Source organism: Haemorhous mexicanus, chromosome 23, assembly GCF_027477595.1.
Source record: "Haemorhous mexicanus isolate bHaeMex1 chromosome 23, bHaeMex1.pri, whole genome shotgun sequence".
NCBI classification, from domain to species: domain Eukaryota; kingdom Metazoa; phylum Chordata; class Aves; order Passeriformes; family Fringillidae; genus Haemorhous; species Haemorhous mexicanus.
Window position 1 is genome coordinate 3,268,390 of NC_082363.1, and position 18,469 is coordinate 3,286,858.

General features: G+C 45.7%; 1 protein-coding gene across 1 annotated transcript; it reads left to right on the forward strand.

Moving 5' to 3' along the window:
* Positions 1 to 430: 430 nt before the first annotated feature.
* Positions 431 to 18,303, forward strand: C23H1orf167 (chromosome 23 C1orf167 homolog). The gene is made up of 20 exons (XM_059866751.1): positions 431 to 522; positions 5,157 to 5,200; positions 5,777 to 5,993; positions 6,170 to 6,345; positions 6,825 to 6,922; positions 7,687 to 7,873; positions 8,294 to 8,475; positions 8,779 to 8,965; positions 9,143 to 9,365; positions 9,943 to 10,100; positions 10,264 to 10,360; positions 10,812 to 10,954; positions 11,485 to 11,693; positions 12,399 to 12,543; positions 14,745 to 15,009; positions 15,571 to 15,679; positions 15,921 to 16,125; positions 16,202 to 16,361; positions 17,099 to 17,209; positions 17,913 to 18,303. The coding sequence occupies exons 4-20, from the start codon at positions 6,182 to 6,184 to the stop codon at positions 17,970 to 17,972; spliced, it is 2,703 nt and encodes a 900-aa protein (XP_059722734.1). The 5' UTR covers positions 431 to 522; positions 5,157 to 5,200; positions 5,777 to 5,993; positions 6,170 to 6,181; the 3' UTR covers positions 17,973 to 18,303.
* The last annotated feature ends 166 nt before the right edge of the window (positions 18,304 to 18,469 follow it).

Consider the following 18,469-nt stretch of genomic DNA (forward strand, 5'->3'; position numbering starts at 1 on the left):
ACGGCCTTGCCGCCTTCACGGTGGGCCTCTCGTGGGGTCTCATTGAGATCTCCTCACCCAGACAGCTGCCATGCTCGATTCGGCTGCTTTTGCTTTGTTTTTTTAAACCTTCGGCTCCTGCTGTGCCCGGTGTTTTGGTGGTGAGCAGCTCCCAGCATTAAGCCTAACCCGCGCAGGGCACGTCCCTCCCTCAGCTCTGGCGGGTTCGGGTGCCGCCTGGGGAGGAAGACGTGGCGGCTGTCCTGAGGCACTGCCCGGGACAGGCACGGCTCCCGCCCGGCATGAGCCCCCCTCTCCACGGTCGGGACCCGGCTTTAATTAGCCATGGCCCAGAGCAGCTTTCCCCGGCCATCTGTAGCTCCGGTGACCGACCTAATCGGGGGGATAAGCTGCTTATGGAGCCGCAGCTGGAGCGGGCGCTGAGGGGGCCGAGGGTGGCTGTGGCCGCGAAGGAGGTGCCGCCTCAGCCGCTCAGTGTGGTCGGTCCCCGGGGCCCAGCAGTGCCGGTGTCTCTCGCAGTGGGTAAGTGGAGCCGTCGGGGCTGCTGAGCGGAGCCTCGGCCGTGGGTGAGGAGTTTCTCACTCCCACTGCTGCGTCCTGGGCGCTTGGATGGCAGCGCTGCGGAGGGAGGAGCACCTGTGTGTGCTTGTTGAACGCACGGCATCGTGCGGCGGCAGCGGTGGTTGGTTTGGTTTGTAACGCTGAGCAGTGTTTGGAAAAAAACTGCTTTCCAAGGAGGCTGAAGTGTGAGCTCAGAGTAATCACTGGCCCCTACTTGGAATATGAAATGGATCAGTCTTGGTCTGCAGGGATCGGGAATAAGCACTGTGTGTGCAGCGTAAATGTGTTTGTTATGGGTCTGGCGTTGTTACCGTATTGCTGAAATGGTATTTGCTTGAAAGAGCTTGATTTACTTTTCATTAACTGTGCTATTTATTTCCTTTGGCGTATAACAAAAGAAATAACTTGATCATCTTAATTTTTATTTGCTTAATTGAATTTGTTTCAGGTTTTAATGTGTTTGTGTGTTACTGCAAAGTGTATATAGTAAGCATGTATTAAATGTTTTATTGGAATCATAAAAACTAATATAAAATCCATTGGTCATGGATTTTGCAGTTCATAAAATGTGCAGTTTGCCTTGATTATCTTTTGGCCTCAGAAGAAGTTTTAAAAAAGATCTTCATAAGATCTGGTGACTGAGATTAACCCTGCTGCTTAAAAGTTGTTATGGTAAAGATCTGAGTAGCAATTTCAGAAGGCAGACAAACGTGATTTTGAAAGGATACTATTTCTTCCGGATCTCAATGAGACTGAAATTAGGAATGAGGTGGAGGACACCGCCTGAAATAACCATGGTGATATGTTGAGAACCTGGTACCTAGCACAAAGAATTGAAATGGAGAGCTAAAAAAATCACAAGTTATCAAAAAAATAGATTATTATCAAGAAAATAGATTATGTCCAGATTCTTGAGCATAAGGTAGTCCAGAGCCAGGTTTTGGGTGTTCACAGAGCAAAATAACACTGAAAAACGTGGTGGGTTTATGTCCTTTTGCTATTTAAATCCTTTGTAACACCCTTTTGTGATACATTGCTTGTCGATTGGATATTTCTGGGATGCAAGGAGTGCTTCCATGGAACACCAGTCCACTGCATTTTGTGGTTATACTTCATGCAGTGATAGGCACCCTAAGGAAGGCAGCTGTGCTTTGTCTGTTCACTCTGTAGTTGCCAACTTCAACTGGTCCGGAGGAAATAATGGGATCTTTCCGTTCATGGCACCCTCGGTGATGTATGAAAGGCGGTAACAGCAGTTCCCAGGGATAATTGCAGCACCGCCTGACTGTCTCCTGCTGCTTTAGAAACTGTGTTTGCTCCCCAGATTGTGGTGATTACTGAAGGAGTTTGCATGTGAGAGGGAAAAATGAGCTGCTACAAACAGGGACAACTGAGCCTCAAATGTTCTCTTAGAAGAGAATGAGATAAACACAGCTTAGAAACAGTGCAATTTGGCAGGAGGCTTTCTGGGATTAGAGTGTGTTTGAAAAAGACAATGGGCATTGATTTCGTTGCTGTCTCTTCTCAGATTGACTAGGGGGCTTTAAGATGATAGAGATGTGTGTGTCTTTATACAATACCATTTTCATTTTTAAAAGAGAGGTGGAAAAGAATGGTGGTTAGAGTGACAGTGATTGACAACTTGCTTTTAAAATCTGAGGGAATGGAACCACAGTCCTCTCAAATTGCGCTTGCCTGTTAGCAGCAACTTAAGAATCCATTTTCAGCATGAATGTTACATGTATAACCATCAGACTTAGTGGCTAGACTGCACAGTAGGTCTCCCAGCTATGCTGTAAATCTTCCAGATTAGGGGGCAGTGTGGATTTTATGAATATGTAAACATGGTTTCATCCTTTAGTGCAGACAAAAAGAAATAAGTCTGTATAGCCTTGAACTTGGGATAATTCAGCCTTGCTAGCAACAGACTCCTTCTGAGGCTGCTGGTGTATAATGCTGGAAGTCTTTGTTTTCCAGGTTTTTTGTGGAGAACTGAATCTGTCCTTTTCATTCATTCCTGCTCTGCCAGATACGATTGTCTGCTGAAAAACAGGAAGACAGTAGTGTCCATAACACTTTCAGGACTGAGACTGGTGGATCAGAAACAAGAAATTCCCAAGGAAAGTACCCAAAGGTTTTGGCAAACTAGGCAAGATGAGATAGGAAATACTTGTGGTCCTTTGCTTATATTTCTTCTTGTTTTTCTTCAGAGCAAAGAAACATTCAGAAGAACGTGAATGTCAATCTGTATTTGGGCACTAGAAGTCAAGTAGACATTTCTCATCCCTGGCCTGAGGCTGCAGCATTCAGTATAAGCACAGAGGCAGCAGCACAGGGTTAGCTGTGTACCACACCTCTGTCAGATGGGAAGAGATCCCAGTCTGAAGACAGACTAATCTCTCCAGCCCTTCCTGGACTCTGCCAGCCAGTTCTGCAGTTCCTGCTTGCTGCAGCAGAATAATCTGTGCTCTAGGCTGCACAGCTCTGTAAGTGTGTAGTTCATGGAGTCCCCATCTTGCTTTGTCAGTCCTCCCTGCTGTTTATCTCCCCCAGGGGCACTTTCACCTTGAGGCTTGTGTTTTGGAAGGGAGAAGGAGTGAGAGTATTGACTTGCCTCAACAACACCATCAGGAAGCCAAGACAGCTGGTAGCTGCTCCATACCCATTGTTCACCATCGCTATTCAGAAAGAAGGAACAAGAATTGTGACTATCTGGTGGAAAGCCAACAGCATCAGCCTTCTGCTGCTTCTTGTATGAATCCTGTGAGCTCTTTGCTGGTCAATGCACATTTGTCATCTCATGCTGCAGATTCCCCTCTTAGGTATGAATTAGTGGTGGGTCCTTCTTTAAGGAGCTCAAGTGAAAGTGTGAACACTTGTCACAGTTCAGCCCTGACTCTGGGGAATCTTGATCCATCTAATCTGGAGTCTTTTCAGTCTCTTTTGCAGTCCTCACAGATTTCTGCTAGCTTGTACTGTTCAGTCCAGAGGCTTGAGCAAGAAAGTGCTTTGATGGGGATACGGGGTTCCCTCCCTCTGGAGTCTGAGTCTTCTCCAGTCATTGGCCGTTCATGCTTTTCTCCTGATGATTTAGGTCCCAGTATCCTGACCATGGGAGAACAGCTAGCTGCAGTAAAAACCAGTGCTCCTCAGGCAAGATTGAGATGGAGTGTCCCATTTGCTAAAGACTGGAGCCTTAGTGCAGTGACAAGAGATTTCAGTCCTGCTGAGCCTCTCTCTGGCTCTTACAGATATGGATACATTGGCTCTAACACATGGAGAACCAAAATTTCAGGGGGCATCCAACCACAAATCCTTACTGCTGGAGTGGGCTCTGGCAGGCTAGTGGGTACAGAAGCAGATTCCTCCTTCAGTTGCTCCCCTTTCTTCAGATGCCAGTCCCTGGTAAATCCATCTCTGCAAACTGGTAGTCTTTATGTTCAAAGCAAAAGTAATTCTCCTGGAAATGTTGTTAAAGGAGAGCAGACATCTAATGGGGGGTCTTTATGTGCTGAGTCTTGGAAGAAAAACCTTTCAGCCAGGCTGGATCCAGAGGTTCTGCAGGTGTTACTGGAGACAGATTTGGGGGGCGCTCAGAGGAATGTTTGTGTAGCCATGTGTGGGACTCCTACAGAAGTGTGTGTGAGCATCACTTCTCATCCTGGAGATAAAGAGTTTAGACCAGGCCAGCAGCTTAGTGTTAAATCTGTAGAAGTCAGCAACTCTCAAGTTAAGTACAGCAAAGAGTCAGAAGAGGTGTGTCACTCCAGATCACCAGCAGCCAGAAGAACAGCTGCAGTGGGCAGCAGCCAGTCCAGTCCTTTGGGTACGCCAGTTGAAGAAGGTTTTAGTGAACATTCTGATGTAGATTGTATGAACATGAGCAGAGAAGGAAGGAGAAACAAATACTCCTACCAAAGCAGCCGGTGGAATTTGGAAGCTGATGGCAATCTTGAGCAGTCTGAAGAATATTCTGTAGAAAGGAATGCCAAAGAACCATGGTGCTATGAAGAAAGGAACCAGACACAGAAAACTCTGCCCAGAGAGGTGAGGGTGTGGTCACTGTGAAGCATCTCTGTTCACAGGTATTACTTGTGCTTGTTTCTGCCACTTGCAAGAGGTGCAGAGTTGAGGTACAAGTGATGGGGATGCTTGTCCTATAGTTTTTTCTTGTCACTGAAAAGCCAGAATCTCATCTCTTACAGTCCTTCTTCATCCCAACCTATGCATCTTTCCATCTCACATGTTTCTTCCTAAAGACCAGCTTGTCAACTTGGTTGTTTTGGCAGTGTAAACACCTGTTTATATTCTCTGATCTGCATGCCAAGGGAAGGCATTAAACTGGGTTTTACTCTGTGCATTGTTGCAGGGCCCTGAGATTTGAGGCTTTTTGTGCCTTTTTATATCTGAAGTATATAAGAATATTCACAGAGCAGTGGTGTGGGAGCAATGTCCAAGGCATCCCACATAATACATGATCTTGAGGCAGTCCTGCTCTGGTCTCCATCCAAAATGATGTGTGCCACAAAGACAAATTCTTAATAGAGTGGAGCAGTGTGAATAATTGTGAATTACTGTCTTTTGTCTGTTTGCAGATCTCAGAGAACAGCTTCTGGTCATTGAAGGTGAATGAGCAAAGGTAAAAAGACTCTGTTTAAGTATGAGTGTGCTGGTAGTTAACCAAGAAGCACTTCTGGGAAGTGGCTAAGGAGCCTTGTCCCTAGGAACATTTAGGTTTAGGACTTAGCCTACATTAACCTGCTGTGGTTGGCTGAGGGGCTGCATCCACTTCTTTTCAAAGGGTTGTCATTTAGAATGGAGCATGAACTGAAATATAATTTCTGTATCTTTTCAATGCTGTCTTCTAAATTCAGCCTTGGTTGATGCTAGAAATAAAGAAGTGTTGGTATCATCAGTGCTACTCTTCAATGCAGCAAATCCTGATGTGTTCACTGCACAGTTAGAGAAGATCAAGAGCTAGACTTATCCATGAGATGGAATTCAAATTTGTGGATAAGATGTGAATGAGGTTGCTAGCTGTTTAGCAACAGTGATTCCTTCATTTAGTATGAGATTGCATGTTTTCCATTCTTTAGAGAGAGTGATTTGAAATAACCTCTTTACAACTTGATGGCTGAACTCTGATTGCCACCTCCTGGCTGGTTTCACTTTCCTTTCTGTTAACAGGAACTCACCTCTGTTTTTCATTTTTAAGTTTCTGGCACTTGTGTGACAAACAAATCCTAACAAGGTGTTTCCAAGCCTGGAGGAGATATATCCTTTGGAAGAGGGCAGCCACGCAGCTTTACAGACACCAGCTGCTTCAGAAGGGCTTTGGTGCTCTGCAGTGGCTTGTGCACCAAAGGAGGACACAACTGGAGGTGGCCCAGCAGAGACATGCTTCAACTCTGCTAGCTGCCAGCTTCCAGAGGGTGAGCACTGGCTGGGGACAGTGGTGCCATGAACTTTCTGCTGTGCAATCAGAGAAGGCACAAATCTTGTTTGGATAGGGAGGAGGAAGGGGTACCCTGTGTGAAATTCTGTCATGTAGACCCTGGTACCAATGCTCTGTCTGCAGTTTGTTCTAATCATGTGGTTTCTCCTTCAGTGGAAGGAAGCTATGGCAAAACAGAGCCAGAAGAAAGCTCTGCAGCCTGAGCCTTACTCCTATATCCAAAGTTCATCAGCTGGGATTTTTGGAGTAGGAAGATTAGCCACTATGACAACCTCAGCTCAGCATCAGCTTGGAACAGGTTACTCAAAGGAAGTGGAGCAGGCTCATAGGTAAGCAGAGAGGATTCTCTTTCTGTTATCTTGGACAAAGGAAATGTTACAAACACAGGGCAATTTTTTTCTCAAATGATGGCAGACTTGTTTCCATGTCCTTGGATGTATTGCTGTGGATAAACACTGCAAGAATAGCAGTTTAATGTTAAGAACTAAACAGTCCTATTTCAGAGCTTCTGTGCACCAGTGTTTGCAGTCTTGAGTGTCTGACAGAAATACTCCTCTACTACTTCTTTGCTTCAGCTGTCAGCTGCATATGTGATACAGGGGTAAGTGAGGTTGGAGTGAGGCAATACTACAGTCTCTAGCAGTAGCTTGGCAGTAGAGGTGTCAAAAGAAAAGCCTTTTGTTGAGGCTTCTAATTCTGAAGACAGACGAACAATTTGAGACAAAAAGAGAGAGGAAAGCCCTGGATTCTGTTCTGTGAGGGCCTCTTTGGACAGTTGGATGTTAAGGCATGTGTGTGGCTCTTTCAGGATGGAGGGAGAGCTGTGGACACAGCTACGTCATAGGCAGAGAGGAGATGAGTTCTGCTGGGGAGTTGAAGCAATCAGAGACATGAGGCGGCTGGCTGGTAAGCACACATTCCATGGCCTTGGAACAGCTTGGAGGTATTCACTGTTTCACCAGTTTTTGTGCTTTATGTCTAGTCGTTGCTTTGAGCTCTTTCAGAATGTGACCCTGCAAGTGTGTTGTATTTGTGTGGTTCCCAGATGATGGAAGGAATGATGAATCTGACTCCATGTTCTTAGAAGGCTGATTTATTATTTTATGATACTGTATTATATTAAAGAATACAATACTGAACTGTACTGAAGAATACAGAAAGGATACAGATAGAAGGTTAAAAGATACCTATGAAAACTCGTGACTCCTTCCAGAGTCCCAACACAGCTTGGCACTGATTGGCCTTTAAGTCAAAACAACTCAGCGGAATCAGTGAAACAACCACCTGGTAAACAATCTCCAAACACATTCCAAAACAGCAAAACACAGGAGAAGCAAATCAGATAATTATTGCTTTCATTTTTTTCTGAAGTTTCCCAGCTTCCCAGGAGAAAAATCCTGGGCAAAGGGATTTTTCAGAAAATATAACAGTGACAAAAGTAGCTGGACCAGGATGTGTGATTTTGGAGGATGGCCACTCACCATGTCATACAAGTTTTGCCTCATTTCTTGTATGAATTCAGCTGCAGCATGTGTTGCTCCAGCAATGTGAGCTGCCTTCCTTAAGTGTCCTTCCTCTGGCAGCTTGGATTGAAGCCAGGGAATGCTTGCTGTGTGACACAAAGTTGTTTGAAGTTCTTCTGCTATTTCTCTTCCTGCCCTGCGACACAGCAGCTTTCAGACTGTGGCGCCTGCAGAAGGAGCTGCTGAGCAAAGAGGAAGCCAGGCTTTTGGAAGCCCGTGCTCTGCTGGAAAAGAAGAAGCTGCGAAACATTTTCTGCATGTGGCATTCTCAAAGCTTGGAAATGAAAGAGATTCTAAGACTGACAACTCAAATCCAAAGAAACTTGATTTCCCGGTGAGTTGATGAGATCTGGTTTTCATGTGAAAAATCTGTTCTCTGTGAAAGTCCGTGGAATAACAGAGCCAACCCAGACAGTAATAATTGTTCCATCTTAAAGCCATTTATCCTTTTGTTAATAAAGATGAAGGTAGGGGTAGAAACATAAAAAAGAACTGCTGTGGCCGGAGATGTTATGACTTGCCTCCTGTGCACTGCCAAAACTTTTTTGTCCTGACTTTAGATGTTCTGAAAGACCAAACCCCAGACCAGCCACTGTGCTGCTGTGCTCTAAGCATGACAGTGGCTTTTTACTGAAATAAACAAATAGAAGCTCAGGTTACAGCTTGTGTCTGTCTTTCCTGAACTAAACCTAGTCTCAGGAAGACCCATAAGCTTGTATAAGTGTTTTTCAACATTTTCCTTTGGTATTCTCAGGTGCTTCAGTACGTGGAAGGAGACTGTTGAGCAGAAGGCACTTGACAGGTGCAACCTGGCCCATCTCAGAGCAGTATCACTGAGGAAGCACTTCCAGCAGTGGGTTGAGATGCTGCAGGTCAGAGGAGGTGACAAGCAGGCCGTGGTGAACCTCTTCCTCCTACGATGGAGGCAGCATTATGGTGAGCAGTTTGGGGTCTGTGCAGAATCTGAGCTTTAGAGGTGCTTAGGCTCCTTCCTCTTCTTGTACACTGAAAACAGCCTGAAAACAGAGGGGCTCAGATGATACAGGGTATGAGCAAACCAGCGTGGGCAGAGGACTGGTTCTGGGTGTGTCAGTGAAGCTACAGGGAAGTTTGTTGCTCTTCATCATAAACCAAACATAAACTCTTAAACCTTGCTGTAAAGAAGCAATGTGAGGTTTGGGCTGGGCTGAGTTGAAATGCCTTGAGACAATCTCTTGTTCCTTTATGTAACTGGTTAAGGAGCAGTTGTGAGCTCAGTAGCTGACAAGACTGTGACAAAGAGGCATGAAGGTCAGACATCATGGACTGGAGAGAGACAGCTTCTGGAGAAAACAGTCTATTCTTTTGATGATTTCTGCCAAAAGCTGAAGCTGCAGAGAGTATATCTGCTGTGGAAGACAAGGCTGTGTGAGCATCACAAGGCTAAGTGAGTGCAGAAGAGCCAGTCCCTGGAGCCCTGCCCCCATTAGTAGTGTCCACTTGATTTTCTGAACCTTTTGCTAGAGCCCCTTTTACCCCATCTATTGTCCATCATGTCTGTGCTAGTCATCCCCTCTGGTATTCTTCTTCTTTCACTTTACTGTCTCACTATCTTCTGTCTCAGTTCTTTCTCTCAGATTTTGGAGCAGAGCAAACTCAGAAAAACTCTGAAATTATGGCACCAAAAGTATCTCATGCTGAAGACAATTGAACAAAGTTCTAAGCACTTGCATAGAGCTGTCCATGAGGAACCTTTTGCCATGCTGTTTTCTGAGGACCTCTCAACATCATCTGGCTTTGACAGCAGTGCACCAGCTACTCTGACCTCTCAAAGCTCATTGGAAAAGGTGAGAAGGTCTTGGTACACCTAGACTGCCTTGAGGTATTAAATTGCTGGGATTTTTCAGGGGAAAATTTCGCTTCAACATGATATTGTCATCAGCAAACTGTGCTTAAAATTTAGTTCTGAATCTGTGGGGTCTTCAAGCTGAAATGAAATCTAAAGGTGTAAAGTCAGTGCTCTCTGTGCCTTTTCTGATTCATCAGTTAGAGATATGGGAAGCTGAGCTACTGAGTTTCCCTTGTACAGTTGCTTCTGTTGGTGGCTGCAAGGTGGAAGGGATGAGATATAAAGAGCTTCCTCACTGAGACAGTGCATATGCTCATTTCCCCTTTTCTCAGTATAGAAAGACATGTTTTTCTGGATTCAGTATGGAAATTATTAGTATAGAAATAACTTTCCCATCACTTAGATGTTTGCTCCGCAGAGGTGTCATGGCTAGCCTGCAATTCCTTTGGATGCATTTTGGATTTGCCTGAATCCTTGATAAAAAAAGGAGTAAATGGTGTGGTCAGAGCTGTTAGCTGGGTTCTTCCACTGCAAGGACACTCACCTCACACATGTTCCTCCCTTCACACCTGCAGGAATGCAGTCTTAGTGACAGCAGCCAGCATGGCTTCTCCTCCCCTCTGACTGCTGAGGATGTCACACATATGTCATGTCACAGTTCTTTCCTTCAGCTCCACCAGTGCACAGAGCTGCCAGCTGAGCTGTGCTTGCAGAGCTCCTTCCCTGGATCTGGGTGAGTTGGAGACTGGTTTTTTTGGAATGCTGGTAGGAGTGACCCCTTGTTTGCACTGTCTGAATTCCTTCCTTCTGGATAATCCCTCATGTCATGTCACACCATCCTTCTAGGGGATTTATTTTCTTTCTTTCCTTGCTCACCCAACACTTTTGTCTTGCAGAAGAAATTGGTTTGTGGGAAATCAGTTCCACTCTTCAGTGCTACAGAGTCCAGATAATAATTCCCAGCCTCTCACCAGTTACTCTGCATGGGAAGAGGTAAGGCTAGAAAGTGTTGTGTAAAATGTAAATATACAAGTGTTTTCTGCATATTCAAATTTAGCAAAGAGCCTTTGAGTTTCAATATCAGCATATGGAAGGTCTCACTGCTATTTTGTTCTCACTCAAACAGAAGATTTGAGAGATTGAGGCTTTTCTCAGGGTAACTCTTCCCTACCATTTGTCAGCTGAGTGGAAGTAGGGCAGGTGTCAAGGCTTTAAAAAGGATGTGTTAGACCCTCATGTCTGGCTGTTCATGTGGGGCAGGTGTCAAGGCTTTAAAAAGGATGTGTTAGACCCTCATGTCTGGCTGTTCATGTGGGGTGGATGGGTTAGGGATGGAGCTGGGCAATCACAGCAGTGACAGTGGCAAGCAGAGACAGCTGAGCTGTGTGGAGTAACTGATATAGCAGCAGTTCAAGGCCTTTTTTTTTGCCTTTCTGGATTACAGGGCTGCAGTTCTGACAAGGAGGTGAAGAGTTGCAGGCAGGAAGCAGAGCAATGCTGCCTGCAGAGGTGCTTCATTGTCTGGTCAGCTCAAACTCGACACCATGTGAAGGCCCAGCAGCACTGCAGGCGTGTTCGGCTGTCTCGGTAGGGATTGTGCTTTCCAGAAGTTTCCTAAAGCTCTCTGCTTTGAAAGCTTTACACTTGCTTTAATTAAAAAAAAAAAAAAAAAAAAAAAATTCTTCCTCCAGCTATTTTATTTTGTCTTCAGTGGGAGTTTTGCAGCCCATTATTTTGGGCTTTTTCCAGCTTCAAAATTACTATGTAGGAACACAGTAATTTCTGGTTTGATGGAATGCCTCATAAATTAGAGCAAGCCCAGCTCTGCTGATAGCAAGTCCTGGTAACTTCCTATCCACTGAACTGGCCTTGCTCTCTACTGATTCCAAAGCTGAAGAGTGCAACAGGCCTGGCACAGCCAGGACAGAAAATCTTACTCTGAACAGCTTGTCCTGTCCATCGTTTCCCCTGGTGTTTAATGGGGAAAGGATGTTTACAGATCAGATGTGTTTCCAAAACTCTCCTCGTGTATGTTTCTTGTTGAATTTTCTGTTACAAAGATGTGTATCCCTGTGAGTTGTTCCTACAGTCAGTGCAGCAACCTTTATCCTTCTCAGAGCCTTTCTCAGCTGGCATCACTGGGTCATGGAAAATAAGAACCAAAAAGCAGCAGCAGCCCTAAAACATGGAGTTCATTGTGTCCAGATGGCTTTCAGCCTGTGGAAAAGGAGGCTGGCCCAGAAAGTGGAAGTTGACCGGAGATTCAGATGTCATGTTCACCAGATGACTGCTGATGCTCTGTGGCACTGGCATTCCTGCTGGCAAAGTGAGTTACCCCATCCCTCTGCCTCACTTGTCTGTATAGAGAGAGCAGCTCTGGGAATAGTTGGGATGGAGAAAGTCACACTTTTGGCTGTAATTCTGTGCACTGCTCCTCTGGAAAGGCACATACCAGGAGTTAGTAGATGCATGTGTCACTGCATTCTTCTGGCTATCAGCAGGACATGTGACCTACTGTTTTGTCATGCTTTATATTAGGGAAGATGCTCCTTTGACACTTCTACCTGCACAAAAGAGTGTTCAAGCAGTGTGTTTTAGGAGCTGGAGAGTTAAATGGACTTCCATGCAGCATTCTAAGTTTGAACGTGTCTCCTCAGACCAAGCAGTCAGGTTGGGAACAGAGTGTATCTTTTGGGGTGGCTTAACAATCCTGATCCCTCAAGGAATTCCATATGCTCTAAGTACTTGCACTGTGCCAGGGAAGAAAATCTCCTGATTTTTAATGGAAAACTGCCTTGCAGATAAGAGTGGAAGTAATCTGTCATCCCTTGCAGGGAAAATTTGACTGCCTTGCAGACAAAAACTGCAAGGTGAATTGAAAAGTCTCTTTAGCTGCTAAAGAGAGGACAGGAAACGTTAGCAAGTTTGGCCCCATTTGGTGTTTGCAGGAGATGTATTCTTTGCTCCTGTCTGGACTGTGCAATGGAGAAACATTGACTGGCTGAGCTCAGGAAGGTGTGCTCTCTCACAGGGAAGCGTGCTCTGGGAGAACTGCAGCAGCAATGGGCCTGGCACAGCTGCCAAGAGAAGAAGAGGCTGGTCCTGCAGACATGGTATCACCAAACAAGGAAGCAGAAATATGCTGTGTTATTCTGGGAACGTTTTCTCCTGCACAGGTTTGTTTCTTGCTCTTTGAGAGCATTTCCAAGGGAAGCTCTGCAGGAAGAGCAATTTATCTAGTAGTATCCAGTATTCTGAGCAGAGCTTGGATTTGAAAGTGTGGATAGCTCATGTATAAATGGAGCTTCTGTTGGAGCACTTATCTGAGGATGTCTCTGTTAAGGGGTCTGTTACCTAAAGCCTCACACCCCACCTCATTTTTCCCATTCAGAAATTCTTTTCCTTCTTGAACTTGTATTCAGTCTTAGTTATGCATGGTGGTATTTGTGCACTAAGCAAGGGAGAGATGCCAACAAATTTGTGCAGTTTAAACTTTGAAAGCCTTATTTGCACTTCAGTATTTGCTGAAAGGAATAGTGGGCAGAGAGCTTCCAGAGATCTGATGTTTTCAGAGTTAGTCTTTTAGGATTCTGGACATAGTGTGTTGATTTTAATTTAATGTGAAAAATTGAGATTGATTTGTTCCTGCAGCAAGGCAGAGTAAAGCTTATGAAGGGAGAATCATGATATTCAACTCATCTTGGTGTTATTACAATATAGGTGAAGCTGTAGTCTGTCTTTGAGTCTTATGTTATGTTTACAGGTCTCAAAACCACAAGAATTTAATTATTTTCCTCTCTTAACTGTGTTCAGTGGTCTTCTTACTGGAAACAGTTTGGATTGTAGTTTATGTTGTATGAGGCCAGAGCCTGCCTGAAGCACAGAGAAGTGTCCAGCTGTAGTGAACCAGGATTGTTGAAGTGTTTCTCTAAAGTAATTCAGGAGGATAAGAATGAATAAGATTATTTATGTCAAGAGCTCATTTAAGGTATGAGAAGTGTGGGTTTGGCCCTATCAGGTTTTCTTTTGAATTGCAGCTTCAGACTGAGAGGACTCAAAGATCTGCAGAGGAAAGAGCAACTAGAAACCCAGTAAAACTTGGGTGGCTGTGATGTTTAGACTCTGCACTTACCTTACCCAATTCATTTTCCTCTGCAGATCTATATGCGTGGCTCCCTCATGGGAATTGTATTCAGGAGAAGCCCTTAATGTTGCTCCTTCCTGTTGAGTATGTCTCCACCTTTAATCTTCCTCCTGAGTCTCCTTTGATGAGAGTGCTTCTAATTTCTCACTTGGATGAGCTCTCTCTCTTTTGAGGGGGGCATTTTTTGTGCTGGGATAACCTGGAACAGCTTCTTTTGATCTTCCAGAAAGCCTGCCAGGCACAGAATATTCACACCTCTGCCCTATGGTGCAGTGGGGTGATTTGCATAATGAAGGTACAAATGGAACAAGCAACCACAAGGATAAGCCAGAATTAAAAGCAGATTGCATTCTCTGCTTGCAGAGGAAGACTGGCCTCCTGTGCATCAGCCTGTGAGATACAGAGAGATTATTGTGGGTGCAGATTTACCATGCTGATTATAGTAACTCCTGAAGCTGTTGATTTTTTGGAATAAAATAGTCTTTGTAAAGATTCTAGTTGTACATCCCACATACACAGGGCCTTAGTTTGTGACAGCCAAGAAACAAAATCTGAATCTTGACAGCAAGTGGCTGTCATAAATGCTGCAAGCAGACTTCAGGAATCTGCTGGGTTCCATGCTGAAGGAGATTTTAACAGTTTTACTCTCATCCCATAATGGACAAATGAAAAAGCCTTCATCAAGCACCATCTTTCTGGTCAGCTGGTAGCACAGAGATAGACTGAAGACTTTCTTATTAATTTATTTTTTTGTGTGTGTGGGTGGGGGGGAACCAAGTATGTGTACTGGCAAGGCAGCCTAGGAAAAGAATTTGTTTTGTAGGCAGAGGAAAAGAGTAGTAGAAGATTGGATTCAGTTTGCAGAGGCCTTTGAATAGGAGGAAATGCTAAAATGGCCAGAGGGAAGCAGAGTCTCTTGAGTAGGTGACAGGTAACAGTGCTGGGAACTTGAAGTAAAATGAGGGCAGGTTTTCAGCAGAAAGATATTTCAAGAGTCTGAACTTGCACCTCCCAGAGATGAGGCACTGGAAAAACACGCAGCATAGAGGTCAATGCATAAATCTTGATTGCAGGAGTAATAGGAACAGGCTTTTTTCTTGTTGAGTGCTCTTTGTCTTGCTTTGGCCATTTATGTGGGATGCTGCAGGGCAGGTGAGAAGGTGAAATTTGGTCTGACATGGAATTGTTACTTCAGGCATCTGCTTCATTTCTGTGCTTGGAACTGTTTTTCAGGTGCCTTGTCACTTGGGCCCAGGTCACTGCATGTAAACTAAGGCAGCATGAAGCCCTCTCCTCTTTTAAAAGAGTCAGAGAGCACCGTCTCCTGGTTGGGAGCTTCATTAAGTGGAGGGACAAACTCTGGAGAGCTGAACAAGTGCCAGGAGGGAGAAACCACAAGTGGCAGGAGCCCTCTCCAGGCAGAGCCTGTCACCGCTGGCGAGTGGCTGCAAGAGGACAGCAAGCCCTGCGCCTGGGATCTGTGGCTACTGTCAAACAAGTAAGAGGAGATAAAGCTCCCTAAGAATGAGAAGATAAAGGTCCCTATGAGACAGTTATTATTAATTCAGTGAGTCATGAGGCACTGAGATAGTGTGACAAGGCTTGTATAAAAACCTGGTTTGATTTATGGTGACTGCTTAGTCCCTGCTGTGAAATTCTTCACCGACTGTGCACACAACTTCATCACCATAATCTGGCACTGATTGCAGCAACCATATGGAGCACAGCAATAAGGAAAGGGGACATTTTGACCAGAGAGATGAGAGCACTCCTTCCTCTCTGCTCAAAGATAAGATGGGATAATCGCTGTCCCTGCAGAGCAGAGTGAGCTGCCAGAGTTGCAGCTTTTTTCAAAGGACTCACAGCTAGCGAACTACAAAGAGGTCCATTGATTTGGAAGGGCTGAGTCAGTCCTGCTGGGATCTCATCTGTGCAGTTTCCAGCCTGGGGTCTAGCACATTAAGCTACCTGCAGAGCTGTGAGCCTGTCTCTCTGGGTTGTGTGAGTGCTGTGTGCATTGTGTTTACTCTTGGCTGCAGCTGTGTTATTTCTTTTGCAGGCCTGCAACTACTGGACCAGAGCAGCTGCCTTTTCCCAGTGCTTACGGCAGCGCAGTACCCTCATAGGTGTCAGGAAAAGCAGAAAGATGTCCCTCTCTTGGCCCACGAGTAAGAAGATTCTCCCTCCTCTCTTCCTTTCACAGCCCCATGTGGGGAGTGAGGGAAAGGGGATTGGTGTTTACCAGCTTAATGACTGGGATTCCTCTGTGGAGCAGGAGCTCATGGCAATCAAACTCAGTTGATTTCTTCTGTGTTCAGGAGTTGAAGGACTAAGGGCTCATGGCAGCTCTGATGTCTCCCTCTCTAGCTCCAAGGTTAGCTCCTGTGTGATTCCTCTTTTATTTCTTAGAAAGCAGAAGAGGCAGAGAAGAAGATTCAGCACCAACTGGACATTTTCCCAGTGCCATTCAGCGCTGGCTGGTGATCTACAGGAGCCAAAACAGGGCAGAGAGGTTGCTGGAGGGACCTGATGTGGTAGGACCTTCTCATGCATATGCGAAGATCCAGGAGAATGCAGCAGAGGTGGACTTGGAGGAGTGGGCTAAGTCACTTGGGTAAGTGGAGTGCAGGGCTCTGGGCTTCCTCTTGCTGATACCATCAGGGAAGGGCTCCCGTGTATGGCTGGTAAAGTTTATTTGCTGCTTTTGCCTGCAGGAGGAGATATCTGAAGAGGTGGCATCACACAGTGGTACTGCGCCGGTGCCAGCATGATAGGAAACTGCTCTGTCTGGCAAGGGGATGGCATCAGTGGAGGGAAGCCAGCAGGGTGGTGATACTGGCTCAGGTGCTGGTGAGTGTCCAGTGCCACTGGGGTGGCAGTGATGGGTGTTACTGGGCAAGCCTGCTCTGCCTGTAGCCTCACATACATCCTGGGAGATGACACCTGGGGGTTTAACAAATACCAGTATGCACCAAAAATCCTGCTTTACTGCTGTGGCTAGTTTTTCCATTGTTGTTCTTGGAGTGTCAGCTTGATAGACTGGCATATCCACAGATTTAGTTGTGTTTTGCCCTTACAGATGGGAAGCTGAAACAGGATTTGTCTAGATTGTCTGTAGACTGTACAAAAAGTTCACAGCAGTTGTTATGATCTTTGTCCTCACCTGTGTTCCTGATACATCCCATTGGTGTCTACAGTTTACCAAGAGCTGTCATTTGGCTTCCCCTTCTGTTCATACCCATGTTCTGCCTGGTTCCTGGGCATTAGCTGTGTGAGCTGTGCTCTGGCCTGCCCAGGTAACAAGATGATGCCTGTGTAGTGTGAGCATATCCACAGTCACTGAGGGGCTGTGCTGGAGCACAATGGGGCATTGTTCTCTCCCCAGGGTACTGGGACAGCCACACTGGGCTGGAGAGAGTAGCTCAGCAAGAGCTCTGCTATTAGTCCTCTCTGGTTTGTTATTACCAGTGCAAAGTCTTTTAAGAGGGACTCAGGAAAGCAACTGGAACAAGGTGGGACTGGAGGGAAGTGTGGTCATTTGCCTGCCAGAGCCCAGTTAATCTGTGTGCTGCCTCTTTTCCTGGCAGGACCAGCAGCGGCTGATAGAAAAGGCCTGGAGGGTGTGGAGACAAAGATATTTGCAAAGCTGTGTGGTGCAGAATCTTTTGAAGGAGGAAGCCAGGAGCCTCCTGTCTCAGGTAAGCATTTATGCTTTCTTCAGTTGAGTGGACCTCAGTGATACAAAAAGCACCCCAAAGGGACAGCTGGTGTTCCCTGTATCTCTCTCTCTGCACAATGCACTTGCTTAGGGAGAAGTTGAATACATCAAGGAATGGGACTTGCCAGTAAAAAAGGAAAAACGCTTCCAGCTTAACATGGGTTCATCTATGGGTGTTTTTCAAAGCTTTGTGTCAGGAGTCAATTTCCCTGACATGTGCCCCCTTCCCTGTTATTAGTGATGTTAATCCCCTAATCCCCTTCCTCATGAGACCCCACTCAGGGAAGAAACAGGCTCCACATTGGTGCAGGAGGACTCTGCTGCCTTGCACCCAGGGGCAAGCAAATCACTATGAATTTGAGTGAGCAGGCAAAGCCTTAGAACTCATATCCAGTCGCTCCTCTGCCTGCCTCTTGAAGATTCATGCAGGATTAGGGCCTCCTTTAAGGACACAGGAGCAGGTACTGAAATTAGAGGGCATTGGTCTTTCTTCTCTCACATTCATTTGTACTCTGCATGCCCCATGTTGGCTCCAGGAGAGACAGGGAAGGCTTTTGAGTGAAGGGTAAGGCAGCTGGCAGAGCCATTGCTAGAAGGAAAGCCATGTTTGTGGGTTCTGTAAGAAAGGCTGCAGCCCCTCAAGGGTAACCCGAGTGTTTGATTTGTGTACTTTCCTCTTTCAGGCCTTTGGGAGGTGGTGGCAGCTCACAGCATTCCAGTGTAAGGACAAAGGATCCTGCTGAATGGAGGGGCCTGCCTGCAGCTGCTGCTCAATTCAGGGCACGTGGAGGATACAGCTCCTGTCACAACAAGGAGGTGGTCCTGTGCTGTCAAAAAAGAACTCTCTGCTCTTACAATAAAAGCAGTGCTGCCAGTCAGAAGGATGACAGCCAAAGAACAACCAGGAAGAGATTGTACCTAGCTAAAGGTCCTCTTTAAAGGACTTGTATCTTACAACACAAACAGAGCAATACAAACAGAGAAGTTACTTACAGTTGTAAGGTTGCATTCTCTTCTTCTCTGGACCATGCTTTTGCTGGAGTTCTGATTAACGGGCAAAAAAGCCTTACAGGCTTTCCTTTTTCTCAGTGTTTTTTCCCTGGCCAGGAGCTTGGTGTCAAGGGGGGAGTATGCAAATACAGCCTTAGAGACGAGCAGGAGTTTGTGGGTGCTGGATCCTTTTGATTTCAAAGTCTGGATTGGGTAGATGCAAACACAGCTCTTTATTTTTAGATTTGGC

What these genes read in the sequence shown, in the direction of transcription:
- C23H1orf167 (XM_059866751.1), top strand. Translation starts at nt 6,182, where the DNA reads ATGGCAAAACAGAGCCAGAAGAAAGCTCTGCAGCCTGAGCCTTACTCC. An exon ending in GAAGTGGAGCAGGCTCATAG is followed by an intron (nt 6,346 to 6,824) that starts GTAAGCAGAGAG and finishes TGGCTCTTTCAG; the next exon opens with GATGGAGGGAGAGCTGTGGA. An exon ending in CCAGGAGCCTCCTGTCTCAG is followed by an intron (nt 17,210 to 17,912) that starts GTAAGCATTTAT and finishes TTCCTCTTTCAG; the next exon opens with GCCTTTGGGAGGTGGTGGCA.